This window comes from Nomascus leucogenys, chromosome 21 (assembly GCF_006542625.1).
Source record: "Nomascus leucogenys isolate Asia chromosome 21, Asia_NLE_v1, whole genome shotgun sequence".
NCBI classification, from domain to species: Eukaryota; Metazoa; Chordata; class Mammalia; order Primates; family Hylobatidae; genus Nomascus; species Nomascus leucogenys.
Genome location: NC_044401.1, coordinates 46,148,146 through 46,170,033, shown reverse-complemented (window position 1 = coordinate 46,170,033; position 21,888 = coordinate 46,148,146). Strand labels below are relative to the sequence as shown.

Sequence of the window (21,888 nt, the reverse complement as noted above, 5' to 3'; positions counted from 1 at the left end):
CACCACGCCTGGCTAAATTAATTAATTAATTTATTTATTTTGAGACACAGTCTCACTCTGTCACCCAGGCTGGAGTGCAGTGGCACGATCTCGGCTCACTGCAACCTCCGCCTCCCAGGTTCAGGCGATTCTCATCCCTCAGCCATCTGAGTAGCTGGGGTTACAGGTGGGCGCCACCACTCCCAGCTAAATTTTTTTTTTTATAAATTTTTAGTAAGGATGGGGTTTTGCCATGGTGGTCAGGCTGGTCTCGAACTCCTGACTTCTAGTGATCCACCCTCCTCGGTCTCCCAAGGTGCTGGGATTACAGGTGTGAGCCATCATGCCCAGCCAAATTTTTGTATTTTTGTAGAGATGGGTTTTCACCATGTTACCCAGGCTGGTCTGCAACTCCTGGGCTCAAGTGATCTGCCCACCTGGGCCTCACAATGGTGCTGGGATTATAGGTGTGAGCCATGGTGCCAGGCCTGAAAGACTTCTAAGTTTAGAGACCAGCTAAGCAGGGACTTCAGGATTTGAAAGTTTTGCCTGCTGTGGAGCATATCTGGGTATATAAGGTAGCAGGAAGACTTTTTTGGATGTGCTTTTTTTTTTTCTTTGAGACAGTTTCTCACTCTGTCTCCCAGGCTAGAGCGCAGTGGCACAATCATGGCTCACTGCAACCTCGACCTCCTGACCTCAAGCAATCCTCCTGCCTCAGCCTTCTGAGTAGCTGGGACTACAGATGCATGCCACCACACCTGGCTAAGTTTTGGGGTTTTTTTGGTAAAGATGAGGTATCTCTTTTTTTTTTTTTTTTTTTTTGAGACGGAGTCTCGCTCTGTCGCCCAGGCTGGAGTGCAGTGGCGCGATCTCGGCTCACTGCAAGCTCCGCCTCCCGGGTTCGCGTCATTCTCCTGCCTCAGCCTCTCCGAGTAGCTGGGACCACAGGCGCCCGCCACCACGCCCGGCTAGTTTTTTGTATTGTTAGTAGAGACGGGGTTTCACCGTGGTCTCGATCTCCTGACCTCGTGATCCGCCCGCCTCGGCCTCCCAAAGTGCTGGGATTACAAGCGTGAGCCACCGCGCCCGGCCCAAGATGAGGTATCTCTATGTTGCCCAGACTTGCCTTGAACTTTCAGGTTCAAGCAGTCCTCCTGCCTCAGCCTCCTGAGTAGCTGGGGCTACAGGTACACACCACCACAGCCTGCCATTAGGTATTTAATTAATATGAAATTGCAACTAGAATATAAAATCTGTTTATGTTAATTTAAAAGGCATTATATATGTCTCATTAATTAAAAGAACACTATGTATATGTAGTTCTAAATATTTGAAAACCCAGGGATGCTATCATACAGTATAAGTTGTAGTTACATACTACTTCCTGACATTTTTATTCTTTTTTTTTTGAGCAGTCTCTTGACCTGTCGCCCAGGCTGGAGTGCAGTGGCGTGATCTCAGGTCACTGCAAACCTCTGCCTCCCAGGCTCAAGCGATTCTCATGCCTCAGCCTCCTGAGTAGCTGGGATTACAGGTGTGTGCCACCATGCCCAGCTAATTTTTGTGTTTTTAGTAGAGATGGGGTTTCATCATGTTGGCCAGGCTGGTCTCGAACTCCTGACCTTAGGCGATCTGCCTGCCTCAGCCTCCTAAAGTGCTGGGATTACAGACATGAGCCACTGCCCTCGGCCTATGTGGTTTCTTAAAACAACTCCCTAATTTAGTAGTTCATAAAGAGATACAAGCCATTTGGGCAAATATTTCAGAAGTACTAGGTGTTTAAACAAATATACATTCAGTGCATTCCTTCCCCTTCCCCTCTTCTCCCCTCAAAGAGAAAATCAAACTAAAAACCCGTCCTTTGAAGGTCTTCACGTCCCTTCACCTCTCTCTATACTCTCTCTCACTCAGTCTTCAGTTTAAAATTACTGTAATATTTTTATGGCCTCATTGTAGCTGTTACTGATAGGAATGTGGTCTCGGCAGAAAAGTAAGTTAGTTTTGTGTGTGCTGTGCACAGTGGGGCTCTACTTTTCATTTAATTCTCAAAATTACTTCCAATAGATGGGTAAATGGAACCAGCCAGAGGCTCAGAGAGAAGTAATCTGACCATGGTCACAAGCTAGTCAGTAGCATGGCTGGGATTTGAATCTAGGTTCACCGGCATTGAAATCAGTGCTTTTTCCATTAAGCCATTTTGCTTCATTAAAAAAAAGTTTGAAATAGGCTTGTACATTGTTCCAATACTGTATTTTAAAGTTTTTAGTGTAGTTAACACTAAGTTGTAATTTTTTTAGACTAGTCAAGTGCAGTAGTGAGAAGGGGGAAAAGAGTAGAACAAAGAGTTTGATCTGTAACTGATTGTGAAAATAAATTGAGATAACTTACTATCTTCAGAACAGCCTAAGTTGTAATTTTGAAAAGGAAAAAAAGGTTTGAAAGATGTGTTGATTTATCCATTTTTTTACTACAAAGATGTCTAGGCAAATAGTGTTCAGAGATGAAAAAAAAGCTTGCTTAACCACCATTTTTTTTCTTTTTTGAGACAGAACCTTGCTCTGTGGCCCCAGCTGGAGTGCAGTAGCAGGATCCGGGCTCACTGCAAACTCTGCCTCCTGGGTTCAAGCAATTCTTGTGCTTCAGCCTCCCGAGTAGCTGTGGTTAAAGGCATGTGCCTCTACACCTGACTAATTTTTGTATTTTTAGTAAAGAGGGGGTTTCACCATGTTGGCCAGGCTGGTCTCGGACTCCTGACCTCAAGTGATCCACCCACCTCAGCCGCCCAAAGTGCTGGGATTACAGGCGTGAGCCACTGTGCCCGGCCCAGCCTTATTTTTGACTGCAGATTGTAAGAGGGAGAGTAATTTATACCAATTATCCTACCCCAAGAGGTTGTGGAAACTGCACTGCCAAAGAGTCACAAGACTCTTCTGGTTTTAACACCACTAATCGGGATTCTTTAAACTCTATGTAAGCTCTTTTTCTGTACAGTTTTTTAAAGCTATAGTCAGTTCTATTTAAAATAATTTGGAAAATGGAAAATATGAGAAGGGAATTCATTCTCTAAGAAAGTAGTAATTAGCCCGAGCAGAAGGAGAGGAAATAGCAAGGGTGTGGAGGACAGAGTACTTTTTTAGATTCCATTGAGTTGGCAGTTAACAGACAGGTATTTGCCAGAGAAAAACCATTTACAGTATTTGCCAGAGAAAAACCATTACCTGAGGAATTCATAAGTGATTTTTAGGGAGAGTGCTCTAGACCTGGGAATGCTGATGGAATAGAGTGATTGAGCAGCTGGTGGTTAAAAATTCTGGTGCACATTGAATACCTTCACTGAGTGGCTGCAGAGAACTAAGTGGAGTAGACCAGATTGTGAGTAAGGTTTGAGGCATTCTGTGGGTAAGGATAACATTAAAAAGGAAGATAAAGTTTATAGGCCTAATTACAGAATTCATCACTTTAGCAGCAGATGATAAAATCATACTCAGTAATTTTTTATTGATTGATTGAGAAGAGGTCTCACTTTGTTGTCCAGGTTGGTCTCAAACTCCTGGGCTCAAGTGGTCCTCCCATTTCATCTCCCAAAGCACCAGGATTACAAGAGTGAGCCACAGCACCCAGCCCCAAGAACTTTTAAAAATCGTTTTCTACCTCAGTGGCTTTCAGATTTTTCTGAAGGTGATTCACAGTACAAAATACATTTTCTTTTTTTTTTTTTTTTTGAGGCCAAGTCTTGCTCTGTTGCCCAGGCTGGAGTGCAATGGCATGATCACGGCTCACTGCAGCCTTGACCTACTGGGTTCAAGCAGTCCTCCCACCTCAGCCTCTGGAGTAGGTGGAACTACAGGCACATACCACCATACCTGACTGATTTATTCTATTTTTTTTGTAGAGACGAGATCCCCCTATGTTGCCCAGGCTGGTCTCAAACATCTGGGCTCCAGTGATCCTCCCACCTCAGCCCCCCAAATTGCTGGGATTACAGGTGTGAGTCACCATGCCCGACTCAAAATACATTTTTTTTTTTTTTTGAGACAGAGTCTCCCTCTGTTGCCCACATTGGAGTGCCATGACATAATCTCGGCTCACTTCAGCCTTCACCTCCCAGGTTCAAGCAATTCTCCTGCCCAAGCCTCCCGAATAGCTGGGACTATAGGCACGCACCACCACACCTGGCTAATTTTTGTATTTTTTTTAGTAGAGATGGGGTTTTGCCATTTTGGCCAGCCTGGTCTTGAACTCTTGGCCTCAAGCACTCCTCCTGCCTTGGCCTCCCAAAGCAAAATACACTTTTACATCATAATCAGCATACACGTACTTTAATATGTGATTGTTGTTTCAGGAAACAATACTTAGCCATTACTGCATGCAACATTTTCTGATATTTTTCTTTTCTATATTTTTAAATTAAAAAGGAAGCATTGGGCTGGATGCAGTGGCTCACACCTATAATCTCGGGACTTTAGGAGGCTGAGGCCCATGCCTTGAGATCATCGTCGGGAATGTAGGGAGACCCAGTCTACAAAAAATAAAAAAATTAGTCTAGTGTGGTGACCTGCACCTTTGGTCCCAGCTGCTCAAGAGGCTGAGGTGGGAGCAAGAACCAGGGAGGTTGAGGCTGCAGTGAGCCATGATCATGTCACTGTACTCCAGTCTGGGTGACAGAGCAAGACCTTGTGTCAAAAAAAGTTTTGGAGGCCAGGTGCAGTGGCTCACACCTGTAATCCCAGCACTTTGGGAGGCTGAGGGGGGCGGATCACCTGAGGTCGGGAGTTTGAGACCAGCCTGGGCAACATTGTGAAAGCCCGGCTGTACTAGAAATATGAAAATTAGCCAGGCATGGTGGCACATGCCTGTAATCCTAGCTACTTGGGAGGCTAAGGCAGGAGAATCGCTTGAACCTAGGAGGCGGAGGTTGCAGTGAGCTGTGATCATGCAACTGCACTCCACCCTATGCAATAGAGCGAGACTCAGTCTCAAAAAAAAAAAAAAAGTGTCGGTCACAACCCACCAAATTAATTTCATGGACCATGAATGTGTTACTCAGTTTGGAACACTGTTCAAACTTAACATATTGTTGTATTTTAAATAAAAATTAATGTTTTCTGAATAGCTGTGCTGTTATTTTAAAAGTATTTTTACAGAAAAAAGCACAAGAGAACAGGTCATATATTATAACACTATTTTTCTTAGTTATTGCTTTGGATTGAATGTTTCTGTCTCCCCAAAATTCATATGTTGAAACCTAATCCCATTGTGATGGTGTTTGGTGGAAGGGCCTTTAGAAGGTGATTAGGTCATGAGGATGGAGCCTTCCTGAGTGGGATTAGTGCCCTTATTAAAAAAAAAAAAAATCCAGAAGTCTCCTTTCTTCCAGCCATATGAAGACACAGTGAAACACAGCTGTCTGTGAACCAGGAAGCAGACCCTCACCGAATCTGCCAGTTCCTTGATCTTGGACTTCTCGGCCTCCAGGACTGTGAGCAATAAATTTCTGTTGTTTACAAACCAGCCAGTCTATGGTCATTTGTTATAGCAGCCTGAACTAAGTTATTTACAGCTGAAGTAAGCATCACTATTAGTAAACACATCATTTTTAACCTAGTACCAGCTACCTCTGATCAGTGTAGACAGAGCCCCAAAGGGAAGTAATTTCAGTAGGTGGTTCTTATCCTTAGCTGTCTGACCTGTTTCAGTAACACGGAAGTATCACGCCTAGAAAAAAGGTGATAAGGAAGTATACCGTTATGGTAACAGTGGTTAGCGCTGGGTTGTGGGATACAGATGATTTATATTTACTTAATTTTTTTCAGTGTTTGTACATTTAGCATGTATAATTTTCATCATCAGAAAATTTAAATCTAAAAATAATGGCCGAAAAGTAATACTTGAGCTCTTGCTATGTGCCAAGCAACGTTAAATCAAACTCTTGATATGCATTAACCCATTAAATGTTCCCAATGACTTTGTGAATTAGGTACTGTCTTAGTCTGTTCGGGCTGCTATAACAAGGTACCACAGACTGAGTGGCTTATAAACAATAGCAACGAATTGCTTACAGTCTTGGAGGCTGGAAAGTCCAAGATTAAGGAACTGGCAGATTCAGTGACTGGTGAGGGCTGCTTCCTGGCTCATTGTAGGCTGCCTTTTCACTGTGTCCTCACATGGTGGAAGGAGGAACTCTCTGGGGTATCTTTTCTCAGGGCACTAACCCCACTTATGAGGGCCCTACCCTCATGTCATAATCTTTCCAAAGGCCCCACCTCGTAATACCATCACCTTTAGTGTTAGGATTTTAACATATACATTTTAGGAGGACACAAACATTCCATTTATTGCAGGTACTATTATTATCTCTGTTTTCAGATGAGGAAACTGAAGCACAGACAGGCTAAATTACTTGCCCTGCCTGGCCATCATGACGAAACCCCATCTCTACTGTTAATAAAAACACAAAAATTAGTTGAGTATGGTGGCACACACCTGTAATCCCAGCTACTTGGGTGGCTGAAACATGAGAAGCACTTGAACCCAGGAGGTAGAGGTTGCAGTGAGCCAGGATTGAGTCACTGCACTCCAGCCTGGGTGACACTCTGTCTCAAAAAAAAAAAGTTGTTCTATCTGTTGACCCTGTACTGAGGTGAGAGGATTGCTTGAGCCCAGGAGTTTGAGACCAGCCTAGGCAACATAGTGAGACCTCTTCTCTACACATAATATTTAAAAATAAAATAAAAATTAGGTCTCTCTTTAAAAGGTCCCTGGTCTCATCTGCCATTCAACAAGCCAGTCCATCTTTAAATCTGTGGAATGCGTCCTTTTAACAATTATGGTGTTCAGTTTTGTTACTCTTGGCACTGTTCTATGCTTTACTACTGACAGTGTAAGTAATTTTATATCATCTACCAACCCTACTGGTATTATTGTTGTGTGCCTGTTTGTATCCTTTAGCTTTTATGATAGCTGATTTTATGCTTTTATCTTTTTTCCTTCTTTGAAACTGGGTGGTATGACAGGGTCAATTTATGATTCATATGTCTTATCTTTTTGACTAGGGAGATATTAATAACTTGCTTTATCAGGATGTGCTTTCAGAATTCGGGGAATTTGTCACTGGAGCAGATGGTAAATCAAAATGCTTGGCTGTGGGCCAGAACGTATTATTAATACATGTATATGTGTATGTGTCAACCAATGAGGGCTTCATAACCAACCCTGATGTTGGGTGGCTTGTGCTTAGGTGATTTCTTGAGCTTTCTTTTGGGTGATGATTTCCTGCTGTCTCTCTTATTTTCTGTCTTAGTACATACATATATAAAAACTTACATTTTATAAAAATGCCTTGAGGACTGAGAGATTTTTGTTTTTGTTGGCTGATTTCAACCCACTGGGTTGGCATTTTTCTTTATCTTCTTTTAGCATTTTTACCTTCTTCTACATTTTTCCTGTACATTTTGGGAGAGCTGTGTAGTGTATCATCTGTTTTCATTGCTGATTCATATTTTTGCACTGTCACAGACCTCTTTCAGACCTTATAGTGGCTAGGTTTAATTTGATATGTGTAGCTTTTTCTTTTACCCTTTGCTTCACTTAGTATCTACTTTTATCTCTCCTTCATAAAACACCCCAATTATAATACGTACAATATTTTAAATTAAGTTAAAACCCACCTCAATTTTGACAGTGAGCAAAGAAGAAAAAAAAAGCCATAGCATAGCAGTTATCCTGTGGTCTCACTTTCTCTTCCTTGTTTAGACTTGGAGTTAGTTAGTTTGGGTGTATTTGAAATCTTTCTGCAGTGATGCACTTTCTCAAACATACAGCCTAGGGTCGGCCAGTGGTGTGTTTATTGTTCTTTTTCGCCTTTTGGCATAGACCTGAGATGTTCTAGTGGGAAAAGAAAGGAGTCTGCTCTTCTGAAAACTTTGCTGCCTCAAGGGTGGAGCCTATTAACCACTGCCAAAAGTTTAGGTGAATTTTAAGTTTAATATAAGATGACTCCTGATTGTTTAAAAAAAAATTATGCTGACTGCTGATAATCTTGCCTTTCGGCATATGTATAGTATTTGACTTTTGAGAGAGAGAGATTTGATTTTGGTTAAACCCCACATTAGATAACAATATTGAGGATCATTCATATTTGTATAATGTGTTTATTCTTCAGTTTAAAAAATTGTGTTAAGCTGGGCACGGTGGCTCACGCCTATAATCCCAGCACTTTGGGAGGCCAAGGTGGGTGGATCACCTGAGGTCGGGAGTTCGAGACCAGCCTGACCAACATGGAGAAACTCCATCTCTACTAAAAATACAAAATTATCCGGGCATGGTGGGGCATGCTTGTAATCCTAGCTACTCGGGAGGCTGAGGGAGGAGAATTGCCTGAGCCCGGGAGGCTGAGGTTGCGGTGAGCCGAGAGCACGCCATTGCACTCCAGCCTAGGCAATAAGAGCGAAACTGTCTCAAAAAATAAATTGTGTTAAAATATATATGATATAAAATTTACCATCTTGATGGTTTAAAAATGTTCAGTCATAAGTATATTCACATACGTTGTACAACCAGCCTCCAGAACTCTTCTCATCTTGTGGAACTGAAGTTGTACCTATTAAACCACAGCTACCTATTTCCCCCTGCCGCAGCTGCTGGCAGCCATCGTTTTTTTTTTTTTTTTTTTTTTTTTTTTGAGACAGAGTCTCGCCGTCTCCCAGGCTGGAGTGCAGTGGCGCGGTCTCGGCTCACTGCAGGCTCCGCCCCCCGGGGGGTTCCCGCCATTCTCCTGCCTCAGCCTCCGGAGTAGCTGGGACTACAGGCGCTCGCCACGTCGCCCGGCTAATTTTTTTTTTTGTATTTTTAGTAGAGACGGGGTTTCACTGTGTTAGCCAGGATGGTCTCGATCTCCTGACCTCGTGATCCGCCCGCCTCGGCCTCCCAGAGTGCTGGGATTACAGGCGTGAGCCACCGCGCCCGGCCTTCCATCGTTTTACTGTCTGTATGATTTTGACTATTCCGAGTACCTCATATACATGGAATCATACAGTATTTGTCTTTGTGTGACTGTTTTATTTCACTTATCATAATGTCTTTGAGATATATATCCATGTTGTAGCATATGACAGAATTTCCTTCCTTTTTAAGGATGAATGGTATTCCATTGTTTGTATATATATCACGTTTAAAAAATCCATTCAGCCGGGCGCGGTGGCTCACACCTGTAATCCCAGCACTTTGGGAGGCTGAGGCGGGTGGATCACAAGGTCAGGAGATCGAGACCATGCTGGCTAACACGGTGAAACCCCGTCTGTACTAAAAATACAAAAAATTAGCCGGGCATGTGGCGGGCGCCTGTAGTCCCAGCTGCTCAGGAGGCTGAGGCAGGAGAATGGTGGTGTGAACCCGGGAGGCGGAGCTTGCAGTGAGATCGCACCACTGCACTCCAGCCTGGGTGACACAGCAAGACTCCATCTCAAAAAAAAAAAAAAATCCATTCATCTGTTGATGGACATTTGCATTACTTCCTCGTTTTACCTATTGTGAATGATGGTGCCATGACATCATGGATATGCAAATATCTCTTTGAGACTCTGCTTTTAATTCTTTTGGATATATAGGCAGAAGTGGAATTGCTGGATTATATGGTAATTGTCTTTTTAATTTTTTTTTTTTGAGACAGAGTCTCACTCTGTCGCCCAGGTTGGAGTGCAGTGGCTCAATCTCGGCTCACTGCAAGCTCCATCTCCCGGGTTCATGTCATCCTCCTGCCTCAGCCTCCCGAGTAGCTGGGACTACAGGTGCCCACCACCACGCCCGGCTAATTTTTTTGTATTTGTAGTAGAGATGGGATTTCACCGTGTTAGCCAGGATGGTTTCGATCTCCTGACCTCGTGATCCGCCCGCCTCGGCCTCCCAAAGTGCTGAGATTACAGGCGTGAGCCACCGCGCCTGGACATATTTTTAATTTTTTGAGGCACCACTGTACTGTTTTCTACAGCAGCTGCACCATTTTACATTCCTGCCAGTAGGGCACAAGGGTTCCAATTTCTCCACAGCCTCACCAACACTGATTTCCTATTGTTTGTTTTTCATAGTAGCCATTCTATAGGTGTGAGGCAGTATTTCATTGTAGTTTTGATTTGCATTTACCTAATTATGACTGATGTTGATTATCTTTTCCTGTGCTTCTTCAGAAAAATGTCTGTTGAAGTCCTTTGCCCATTTTTCCATTTTTGAATTGGGCCGTATTTTTTTTTTTTGAGACAGATTCTTGCTCTGTCACCAAGGCTGGAGTGCAGTGGCGCGATCTCAGCTCACTGCAACCTCTGCCTCCCAGGCTCAAGCGATTCTCCTGCCTCAGCCTCCCAAGTAGCTGGAATACAGGCAACTCACCACCACACCCAGCTAATTTTTTGTATTTTTAGTTAGAGACAGGGTTTCACCATGTTGGCTAGGCTGGCCTCAAACTCCTGGCCTCAGGTGATCCACCCACCTTGGCCTCCCAAAGTGCTAGGATGACAGGCATGAGCCACCGTGCCTGGCTCAATTGGGTTGTATTTTGTTGTTGACTTTGGGAGTTCTCTAAATAGTCTGGATCCATGAGAGAAAATACTTTCTTCCGTTCTTTGGGTTGCCTTTTTACTCTAATACTGTCCTTTCTCTCTCTTTTTTTTTTTTTTTTTTTTTTTTTGAGACGGAGTTTCTCTCTTGCCCAGGCTGGAGTGCAGTGGTGCAATCTTGGCTCATCACAACCTCCACCTCCCGGGTTCAAGCGATTCTCCTGCCTCAGCCTCCTGAGTAGCTGGGATTACAGGCACGCCCCACCACACCCAGCTAATTTTTGTATTTTTAGTGGAGACAGGTCCATGTTGGTCAGGCTGTTTTTTTTTTTCTCTCTCTCTCGAGACAGAGTCTCGCTTTATCATCCAGGCTGGAATGTAGTGGCGTGATCTTGACTCACTGCAACCACTGGCTACTGGGTTAAAGTGATTTTCCTGCCTCAGCCTCCCAAGCAGCTGGGATTACAGACATGACACCACGCCTGGCTAATTTTTGTATTTTTGTAGAGATGGGGTTTCACCATGTGGGCCAGGCTGGTCTTGAACTCCTGACCTCAAGTAATCCTCCTGCCTCGGCCTCCCAAAGTGCTGAGATTACAGGCATGAGCCATCGTGCCTGGCCTGTTAATATTGTCTTTTGATGCATGACATTTTTAATTTTCATGGAGTCCAATTTGCCAATTTTTTTTTTACTGCCTGTGCCTTTGGTGTCATATCCAAGAAACCATGGTTAAATCCAATGTCTTGAAACTTTTCCCCTGTATTTTCTTCTAAGAGTTTTATGCTTGGGTCTTTGAACCATTTAAAGTTAGTTTTTGTGTAGGGTGTTAGTTAAGGGTCCAATTTAATTTTTTTGTATGTGGATATTCAGTTTTCCCAGCATCATTTGTTGGAAAAATTGTCCTTTTCCCATCAAACTGTCTTGTCACAAAATTGACCATATATTCGAGGGTTTATTTCTGGACTATCTGATTTCATAGGTCTATATACCTGTATTTATGACAGTACCACATTGTTGTTATTACTGTAGCTTTGTAGTAAGTTTTGAAACCAGGAAGTACGAGTCCTCCAATTTTATGTTACGTTTTCTTTTTTTTTTTTTTTGAGACAGAGTCTCGCTCTGTCGCCCAGGATGGAGTGCAGTGGCGCGATCTCGGCTTACTGCAAGCTCTGCCTCCCGGGTTCACGCCATTCTCCTGCCTCAGCCTCCTAAGTAGCTGGGACTACAGGCGCCTGCCACCACACCCGGCTAATTTTGTGTATTTTTAGTAGAGACAGGGTTTCACCGTGTTAGCCAGGATGGTCTCAATCTCCTGACCTCGTGATCCGCCCGCCCCAGCCTCCCAAAGTGCTGGGATTATAGGCGTGAGCCACCGCACCTGGCCTTATGCTTCATTTTCAAGATTGCTTTGGCTATTTGGGGTCCCTTGAGATTCCATCTGACTCTTAGGATGAGTTTTCCTATTTCTGCAAAGAATGTCAAAGAATGTAGTTGGGATTTTCATAGGGTTTGCATTGGATATATAGATTGCTTTGGGTAGTTTTGATATCTTCATAATATTAAATCTTCCAAATCAAGAACATGGGATGTGTTTTCATTTATGTATCTTCTTTTAATTTCTAGCAATGTTTTATAGTTTCCATCGTACAAGTCTTTTACCACCTTAATTCCCAAGTATTTTTTCTTTTTGATGCTATTGTAAATTGACTTATTTTTATAACTTCATTTTCATTATTTTTTTGTTTTGTTTTGTTTTTTTTGAGACGGAGTGTGACTGTTGCCCAGACTGAAGTTCAGTGGCGCGATCTTGGCTCACTGCAACCTCCGCCTCTTGGGTTCAAGAGATTCTCCTGCCTCTGGGAATGTCTTAATTTTTCCCACACTTTTGAAGGACAGTTTGCTAGATATAGGATTCTGGATTGACAGTTATTTTTATTTTTTAGCACTTTGAAGATATCAACTCCCTGTCTTCTGGCCTCCAAAGTTTCTGATGAGAAATTTGCTGATAACCTTATTGAAGATTCCTTTTATATGATCAGTTGCTTCTGTCTTGCTGCTGTCAAGATTCTGTCTTTGAAAAGTTATAAAATGTCTCAGTAAACATCTTATTTGGAATTTGTCATGCTTCTTGGATGTTTATATACATTTTTTCTATCATATTTGTGAAATTTTCAACCATTATTTCTTCGGATACTGTCCCTTCTCCTTTTTCTCTCTCCCCTCTCCTTACTACGACAGTGCACATGTTGGTCCGTTTGATGGTGCCCTGCGTGTCCCTTAAGCTCTGTTTATTTTCCTTCCATCTTTTTTCTGTTCCTCGGACTTGATAATTTCCATTCTCCTATCTTCTAGTTTGTCAGTTCTCTCTTGTGCCTGTTCAAATTTGCCTTTGAACCCCTCTAGTGAACTTTTAATTTGAGTTATTGTACTTTTCAGCTCCAGAATTTCTTTTTGGTTTCTTTCTTTTTTTTTTTTTTTTCTCGCCCTATCACCCAGGCTGGAGTGCAGTGGTGTGGTCTTTGCTTACTGCAGCCTCCGCCTCCTGGGTTCAAGTAATTCTCCATGCCTCAGTCTCCTGAGTAGCTGGGATTACAAGCGCCCGCCACCACACCCAGCTAGTTTTTGTATTTTTAGTAAAGATGGAGTTTCAACATGTTGGCTAGACTGGTCTTGAACTCTTGACCTCAGGTGACCTGCCCGCCTCAGCCTCCCAAAGTGCTGGGATTACAGGCATGAGCCACCATGCCTGGCCACTTTTTGGTTTCTTTTAAAGTTTTCTATCTCTCTACTGGATACTTCTATTTTGTTCATACATCATTTTATTTTATTTTATTTATTTATTTTTTACTTTCTCCACGTCTTCCTTTAAGTTCTCTGAGCATCTATAAGATGATTACTTTAAAGTCTTTGTCAGCCAGGCATGGTGGCTCATGCCTGTAACGCCAGCAGCTTGGAAGGCTGAGGTGGATGGATCATTTGAGCCCAGGACTTCAAGACCAGCCTGGACAACATGCCCTGTAGTCTCAGCTACTCTAGAGGCTAAGGCAGGAGAATCCTTTGAACCCAAGAGGTGAAGGCTGCAGTGAGCTGAGATCGTGCCACTGCACTCTGACCTGGTGATAGAGCAAGACTCTGTCTCAAAAAAAAAAAAAAAAAAAAAAAAATTAGCCCAGCATGGTGGCACACGCCTGTAATCCCAGCTATTCAGGAGGCTGAAGCACAGAAATCGCTTGAATCCAGGAGCCGGAGGTTGCACTGAGTCGAGATTGCACCACAGCAGTCCTGCCTGGGTGACAGCTAGACTCTGTCTAAAAAAAAAAAAAAGAAATGAAAAAAGGGATAAAGTCTTTTTCTAGTAGATATGTCATCATGTCTTTTTCAGGAGCAGTTTCTGTTGATGTATTTTTTCCTTCTGAAGGGATCATACCACCCTGTTTTATATGCCTTGTGATTTTTTTTTGTTGAAAACTAGGCATTTGCATGTAATAATGTGGTAACTCTGGACATCGAATTCTTCTCCTACCCTGGGAGTTGCTGTTTTTGTTATTTATTTATGTATTTTTTAATTACTGTAGGCTGTCTCCATGCCAAAGATCAGCCTGAGAGAGGTGTAAACTTAAAGTCTTTATAGATCTTTCCTGAGCTTGAGCCTTTTCCTGGGCATGTGTGATTATTTTCTAATTGTCCTCGCATATCCAGTTGTTTTTAAATGTCCAATTTTTTCTTTTTAAGAGACAAGGTCTTCCTGTGTTTCCCAGGCTAGTTTTGACCTCCTGGGCTGAACTGATCCACCTGCCTCAGCCTCAGTAGCTAGGACTAAAGGCACGCACTACCACACCTGGCTAAAGGTCCAAGTTTTTAATGTCTGGCTTACCAAAGGGGGTCAAAAGAAAAATGAAGGGAGGAAAAACAGGATGCTGGCTTTTGAAGTCCCCTGGAAGTCACTTCAGCCAGGACAAGAGGCTTGCAACAATGGGGGGAGGAGCAACAGCAATGACCACCACTTCTTTGTCTGTGCCTCTTAGAAGAAGCAGTTGGTGATCAGAGGACAGATCCTGGATGTTTGGAAAACAAGGCCCTTTTTGCCTACCCTGGCTTCATCAGGCTGTTCCAGGAATGCTGCTCAGCTGCCTGCTAGGCACTAAGGGATAGGTAGCTGAAATTGATTGACATTAACCACATTTTGTCATCCAAGCCTTCCCCTGGGAGTTGGAAGCCTTTATTGGACTCCAGAGTTCCCAGATACTTACATCAGACAGAGTCTGCCAGTGCAGTTGTCATCTAGGTGGAGAGACGGATTCCTAGTGCTTCCTACTCCACTATCCTCCCAGAATCCTTTGTGTCTAATGTGTTTTTGAGATATTTTCTTATGTATTTCTATAGATTATTCTTGGTCACTTATGAAATGTCTAAATTTTAATCATTCAACATATATAGTATCTTTTAAACTACCTCTGGAAGGCCGGGTGCAGTGGCTCATGCCTATAATCCCAGCACTTTGGGAGGCCAAGGCAGGTGGATCACCTGAGGTCAGGAGTTCGAGACCAGCCTGGCCAACATGGTGAAACCCCGTTTCTACTGAAAATACCAAAGTCAGTTGAGCGTGTTGGTGCGTACCTGTAATCCCAGCTACTTGGAAGACTGAGGCAGGAGAATCCCTTGAACCCAGGAGGCGAAGGTTGCAGTGAGCTGAGATCGCGCCAGTGCACTTCAGCCTGGGTGGCAGAGTGAGACTTGGTCTCAAAAAAAATAAAAATAAATACATACATAAATAAAATACCTCTGGAAAAGTTAATGTACTTTTGTATGTTGATAAAGGCTACCATTTGCTGCTGTCATTTTGCAACCCCTGGCAACTCAAGAACTATAAGTAACTATTTTGAAATATGTAAACCCAATAATGGGTTTAATTTACATAGCTGAGACTTTTTTCAGTACCATCTTAAAGGGTTTTTTTTGTTGTTGTTGTTTTATTTACTTTTGTCTAGATGACACACAATAATTTTTGGTTGAAGAAGATAGAAATCAGTGTTTCAGAAGCAGAAAAACGAACTGGAAGAAATGCCATGAACATGCAAGAAACATACACTGCTTACCTCATTGAAACAAGGTGGGTAATGAAAATTACACCTGGGCAGGTAGACGGAAAGCTTTTTCTGGTACTTATTGATGTAGACTCTGCTGTATAACAGAATTTTTTAAAGGTTTTCTTTTTTTTTTTTTTTCGGGATTGATTTTGTTTCTTTACTTTTTTTTGAGACAGGGTCTCATTCTGTTGCCTGGGCTGGAGTGCAGTGGTGCAGTCATGGCTCACTGCAGCCTCAAACTCCTGGGGTCACCCCAGTTTCCTGAGTAGTTGGCATACAGGCGTGAGCCACCATGGTTGGCTATTTTTTTTTGAGATGGAGTCTCACTCTGTCACCCAGGCTAGAATGCAGTGGCATGATCTTGGCTCACTGCAATCTCTGTCTCCTGGGTTCAAGCAATTCTCCTGCCTTAGCCTCCCAAGTAGCTGAGATTACAGGCATGTGCTACCACACCCAGCTAATTTTTTTGTGTTTTTAGTAGAGACAGGATTTCACCGTGTTGGTCAGGCTGGTCTCAAACTCCTGATCTCAAACGATCCACCTGCCTCGGCCTCCCAAAATGTTGGGATTACAGGTGTGAGCCACTGTGTCTGGCAGTTTTAAAATTTTTTGTAGAGATGGGGTCTCACTATGTTACTCAGTCTGGTCTCAAACTCCTGGCTCAAGTGATACTCCTGCCTCAGCCTCCCAAAATACTGGGATTACTCGTGTGAGCCACTGCATCCAGCCCTGTGTCTTTATCTTTTAATGGGTAAACAGCTGTATCTTTTGCTGTGATACTCTTGGTAGATAGCTCTATTTTAATGAATTTGTTTTGTGGGGAGAGGGGAGGTTAGTGGAATACTTTTGGAATCTGGAATAAATAACATGTATCAAATAGCGATACATACTTTGGAGGATTCCTTGGTCTTAGAATCCCTGTGCAATTTTGTAAAAGAATACCAGGTTCTCTGGCATGTAGGAAGTGAACTCGGGCAGGTGGAAATGGTTAACAAAGAATTCTAGGAGTAGAGAATAAGGTCTGAATCCCCTTAGGACGGTTGGGAGTTACAAAAAATTAACAAACAGAAACATTGAGATTGGTGCTTTAGAACTTGGGAGTAAATTAAGAATAAAGGGAAGTAGACACCTTTAAAATACAAAGAAAAAGAACTTGGTGAGTAAAAATAGAAAAGACAAATTATGAGGCCGGGCGCGCTGGCTCACGCCTGTAATCCCAGCACTTTGGGAGGCCGAGACGGGCGGATCACGAGGTCAGGAGATCGAGACCATCCTGGCTAACATGGTGAAGCCCCATCTCTACTAAAAATACAAAAATTAGCCGGGCGCGGTGGCAGGCGCCTGTAGTCCCAGCTACTCGGGAGGCTGAGGCAGGAGAATGGCGTGAACCCGGGAGGCAGAGCTTGCAGTGAGCCAAGGTTGCGCCACTGCACTCCATCCTGGGCGACAGAGCGAGACTCCGTCTCAAAAAAAAAAAAAAAAAGACAAATTATGGAGTAAGAAATAAAAACTCACCAGAAAAGTTGTCTTTTACCTCCTAAGGGAAAAGCTAAAGGAATTAGAGTTGTTTTGTCTAAAGAAAGGCAAGGGAAGACTCAGTTTGTTGTTGCCAGTTATTAACAGTTTATATAAAGAATAATGGACTATTTCTTTTCTGTCTGCAGAGATTTAGCAGAAATGCTTTCAATTAAATAGATATGAGAGAATTGTTGATAGCCAGTAAAATTATAGACTACCAAACCTAGCTGGGCGTGGTGGCTCACGCCTGTAATCTCAGCACTTTGGGAGGCCTAGGCAGGCAGATCACCTGAGGTCAGGAGTTTGAGACCACCCTGGCCAACATGGTGAAACCCCATCTCTACTAAAAATATGAAAATTAGCCAGGTATGGTGGTCCCAGCTACTCGGGAGGCTGAGGCAGGAGAATCACTTGAACCTGAGAGGTGGAGATTGCAGTAAGTTGAGATTGTGCCACTGCACTCTAGCCTGGGTGACAGAGCGAGAGACTGTCTCAAAACAAACAAACAAAAAAAACTACCAAACCAAGTTAAGTGTTGTAACGATGTTTTAATGTTAATACTTTTTTTTTTTTTTTTTTTTTGAGATGGAGTCTCACTCTGTCACCCAGGCTAGAGTGCAGTGGCGCAATCTCAGCTCACTGCAAACTCTGCCTCCCGAGTTCAAGCAATTCACCTGCCTTAGCCTCCCAAGTAGCTTGTATCACAGGCGCCCGTCACCATGTAGTTTTAGTAGAGGTGGGGTTTCACCATCTTGGCCAGACTGGTCTCGAATTTCTGACCTCGTGATCTACCCACCTCGGCCTCCCAAAGTGCTGGGATTACAGGCATGAGCCACCGCATCCAGCCAATGTTAATACTTTTTCAAGAAAAAAAATTTTTTTTTTTTTTTTGAGACGGAGTCTTGCTCTGTCACCCAAGCTGGAGTGCAGTGGCGCAATCTCGGCTCACTGCAAGCTCCGCCTCTGGGGTTCACACCATTCTCCTGCTTCAGCCTCTCCGAGTAGCTGAAACTACAGGCGCCCGCCACCACGCCTGGCTAATTTTTTTGTATTTTTAGTAGAGACGGGGTTTCACCGTGGTCTCGATCTCCTGAACTCGTGATCCGCCCACCTCGGCCTCCCAAAGTGCTGGGATTACAAGCATGAGCCACTGCGCCCGGCCAAGAAAAAAATTTTTAACCTACCATTTTTATAAGCTTTACCTGTGAGCTTGCCTTAGTGCTGAACCCTGTGACTTTTCAAGGCTTCTTCCAGGTTTGTGTTTCTGCCCAAAATAAAAGTTTAAATCTTGGTGAAGATTGTCTACAGACAATTCTGAAAATTTAGTTTTTCTTCTTCTACTAGAAAGAAAGAAAAAGAAAAGAATCTTCTAAAAAAAAAAGAAAGAAAATTTTTATACAGTAGGAAGTTTAGGAAAAGAGAGAGGTAATGTGGTTCTTTTCAAAATTAGGTCATATCATGACATATATGTTTATGTATCCCAGAGATTTGTAAGATTATTTTTTAAAGATCATGGCCCTGTGAGAGGATTTTTGTTTCTGTTTTTTTGTTTGTTTTTTAAGTTAAATTAGCCACTTTAAAAATAATACTTTAGAAAACAGTGTTAGCTGTAGCCTTCTAAGTAAGTTTTAAGTTTACAATGAGAAAGGATATATTTGGTATATGCCTATTTTTTCACCCACTTGGGCAACGAAATAGGTATTGATTACTTTTACTGCTGGGAGAGAACCTTGATTTGGATAATCTGGAATAACTTAATAATGTTTGTACTTGACTTTGAAATAAATAAAGTATCATTGTTTTCTTCTGTAGCCCAGTTGTAATTTGAACCTGGGAGTTAGAAGTGACCATACATCAGTAATAGCTAGACTGTGAATACATATTTAAGTAGATCATCAGTAAATGTGTGGTACACAAAAGGATTATTGAGTCAACTTTCACAACTGTATTTCAATATAAATTTATTTTAAAACGTGGATTTTATACTTAAAAACATGTTGGAATTACTTGAAAAATTGGTTAAACAACTGCAGGGTTTGGGGTAGGGCCCAGGATTTTACATTTTTTATGTAAAGGTCCAGCTGCTTTCAGTACAGATGGGCCATGGACCTTTTTTTTTTTTTTTTTTTTTAGGTGGAGTCTCACTGCATCACCCAGGCTGGAATGCAGTGATGTGATCTTGACTCACTGTAATCTCCTCTTCCCAGGCTCAAGCGATTCTCCCACCTCAGCTTCCTGAGTAGGTGGGATTACAGACATGCACCACCACACCCAGCTAATTTTTGTCTTTTTAGTAAAGATGGGGTTTTGCCATGTTGGCCAGCCTGGTCTTGAACTCCTGACCTCAAGTGATCTGCCTGCCTTGGCCTCCTCCCAAAGTGCTGGAATTACAGGTGTGAGCCAATGTGCCCAGCTAGACCATGATTTTTGATTGTTGTCTTTTAAACTACAAAGCCTTTCCATTTTAAGACAGGTTTATCTGTCTTTCCTCTTTATGATTTGTGTTTTTTCTGTTTTAAGAAATTCTTCCCTACTCCACATCATATAGACATGGGATTTGAGAAATACTGATTTTGAATAGATTGTTTTATACTATCCCTAAGGTTAACTGACCTTCATCAACCGCAATCATCAAATTTCTTAATTTAATTATCTAGTATTATTTCAGTAATTCAGTGTTTTGCAGACAGTTGTGGACAATTATGAGTATTATTGACCCTTCATGTTAACTAGAAATTCAACTTCTGTCATGTAGCTTACCTACCTACCTACCTTTTGGATACAAGTAGAAAGCCCATTTAGCAACTGTCTGTAGTCCAATTGTCGACAGGGTTTTGTTTCTGTTTTTTTTTTTTTTTTTTTTTAATTAGCCACTAAAAAATACTTTAAAAATTAAAAATTAGTGTTAACTGTAGCTTCCAAAGTAAATTCTTTTTTTTTTTTTTTTTTTTTTTTGAGATGGAGTCTTGCTCTGTCGCCCAGGCTGGAGTGCAGTGGCACGATCTCGGCTCATTGCAACCTCTGCCCTCCGGGGTTCATACCATTCTCCTGCCTCAGCCTCCCGAGTGGCTGGGACTACAGGCGCGCAACACCACGCTTGGGTAATTTTTTGTATGTTTTAGTAGAGATGGGGTTTCACCGTGTTAGCCAGGGTAGTCTCGATCTCCTGAGCTCGTGATCCGCCCGCCTCGGCCTCCCAAAGTGCTGGGATTACAGGCATGAGCCACTGCGCCCGGCCAGTAAATTCTTAAGTTTAAAATTAAACAGGATGTTTTTGGTATGTGCCTATTCTATAGTGTTATAGTTTAGTGGGCTAAGATTGAATAAGACTAAAGTCACTGGTTTTTAATTCCCCAAGAGATTTTTGTATGTGTTCCTCTTCATTGAATATGAACTCTTTTAAAATAAGTATATGTCTCTTTTAGAATAGGTAGTAATGCCTTGATGGCTTGTAAGGCAGTATGTTATTAATTCTTTTAATTGGTAAAACATGGTTAATGATCATATTTTCATTGTGGGGGTTAAATATTACTAGTAAAACCATTTAGGTGCTATTGAATAGTTGTTGGGTGATTAGATAAATGAGGTAGTTTTGGGGTCTAATGAAAGTCTTCTCTGTGCTTTTAGTCAGTTTCTAATGAAACTACTAGACCCTGCCTTTTTGTTTCGTTTTTCTTTTTTTTTGGTGTTTGTTTTTTTTGAGATGGAGTTTCGCTCTTGTTGCCCAGGCTGGAGTGCGTTGGCGCGATCTCAGCTCAATGTAACCTCTGCCTCCTGGGTTCAAGCAATTCTGTCTCAGCCTCCTGGGTAGCTGGGATTACAGGCACCTGCCACCACGCCCAGATAATTGTTTGTATTTTTAGTAGAGGTGGGGTTTCACCGTGTTGGCCAGGCTGGTCTCCAACTCCTGACCTCAGGTGATCCACCCACCTTGACTTCCCAAAGTGCTGGGATTACAGGCGTGAGCCACCACATCCAACCGCGTTGTTTTTTTTCTTTTTTTAAACACTTATGCAGACCTTCTATCAGCCCTGTAGGTGATAAAGCTTATAGGCTTTATTTATCCACTTATTACAAGTTTTGGGTTTTGTTGGTAGTGATTTTGAATAATTTGAAACTTGAGATTAACCCAAGTATTTTTTCAGCTGAAGTTGGGAATTGTAATTGGGATAGTATTAGTTATAACTAATGTCTAGGTATACTCTTTAAAATGAATTATGATTTAATAATTCTATATTTTTGCCATGGGAGCCATTTGTGCATTTTGCATTTCATGTTTTGGTTCATTTTTATTAATATGCAATGAATAAATTTAGTAGCAAACTTAAAAAATGCTAAAAATGAGCATCTATTGTGCTGAGCATGGCATGATGTAAATACTTTCTCTAGACTTTATTTGGAGACTGATTTAACTTCTATGACTTTTTGTCCTAATGTACAAATACACCTTGTGCATTTCATGGAGGGCAAACAGGTTATTGTCAAGCAAATTAGAAAATAGCAAGGCCTGATAATGTTTAGAAGACTGGCGCTTCCTAATAGGGCTTACTTATGCTGCCAAGAAATCCTAAGTAGTCAAAATATTTAAAATATCCTTTATATGATTTTACCTTAACTTTCCCCCAAAAGTAAGTTGAACTTTTATATGTATGAGACATGGCATTGCCTACCAGCCCTTTGTAATTAAAAGTAAGACTAGAGATGAATTTTTATGACCCCCTTTGCCACTCTTTCAGAGCTAATTACTATTTTG

General features: G+C 42.2%; 1 protein-coding gene across 1 annotated transcript in view; it reads left to right on the top strand.

The window, feature by feature from the left end:
- The window catches only part of SNX4 (sorting nexin 4), an 82,177-nt gene that overhangs the window by 1,121 nt on the left and 59,168 nt on the right, over positions 1-21,888 (top strand). The window contains exon 2 of the mRNA XM_030801719.1: positions 15,519-15,640. Within this exon, the coding sequence (XP_030657579.1) occupies positions 15,519-15,640 (122 nt within the window). The remainder of the gene's footprint in view (positions 1-15,518; positions 15,641-21,888) is intronic.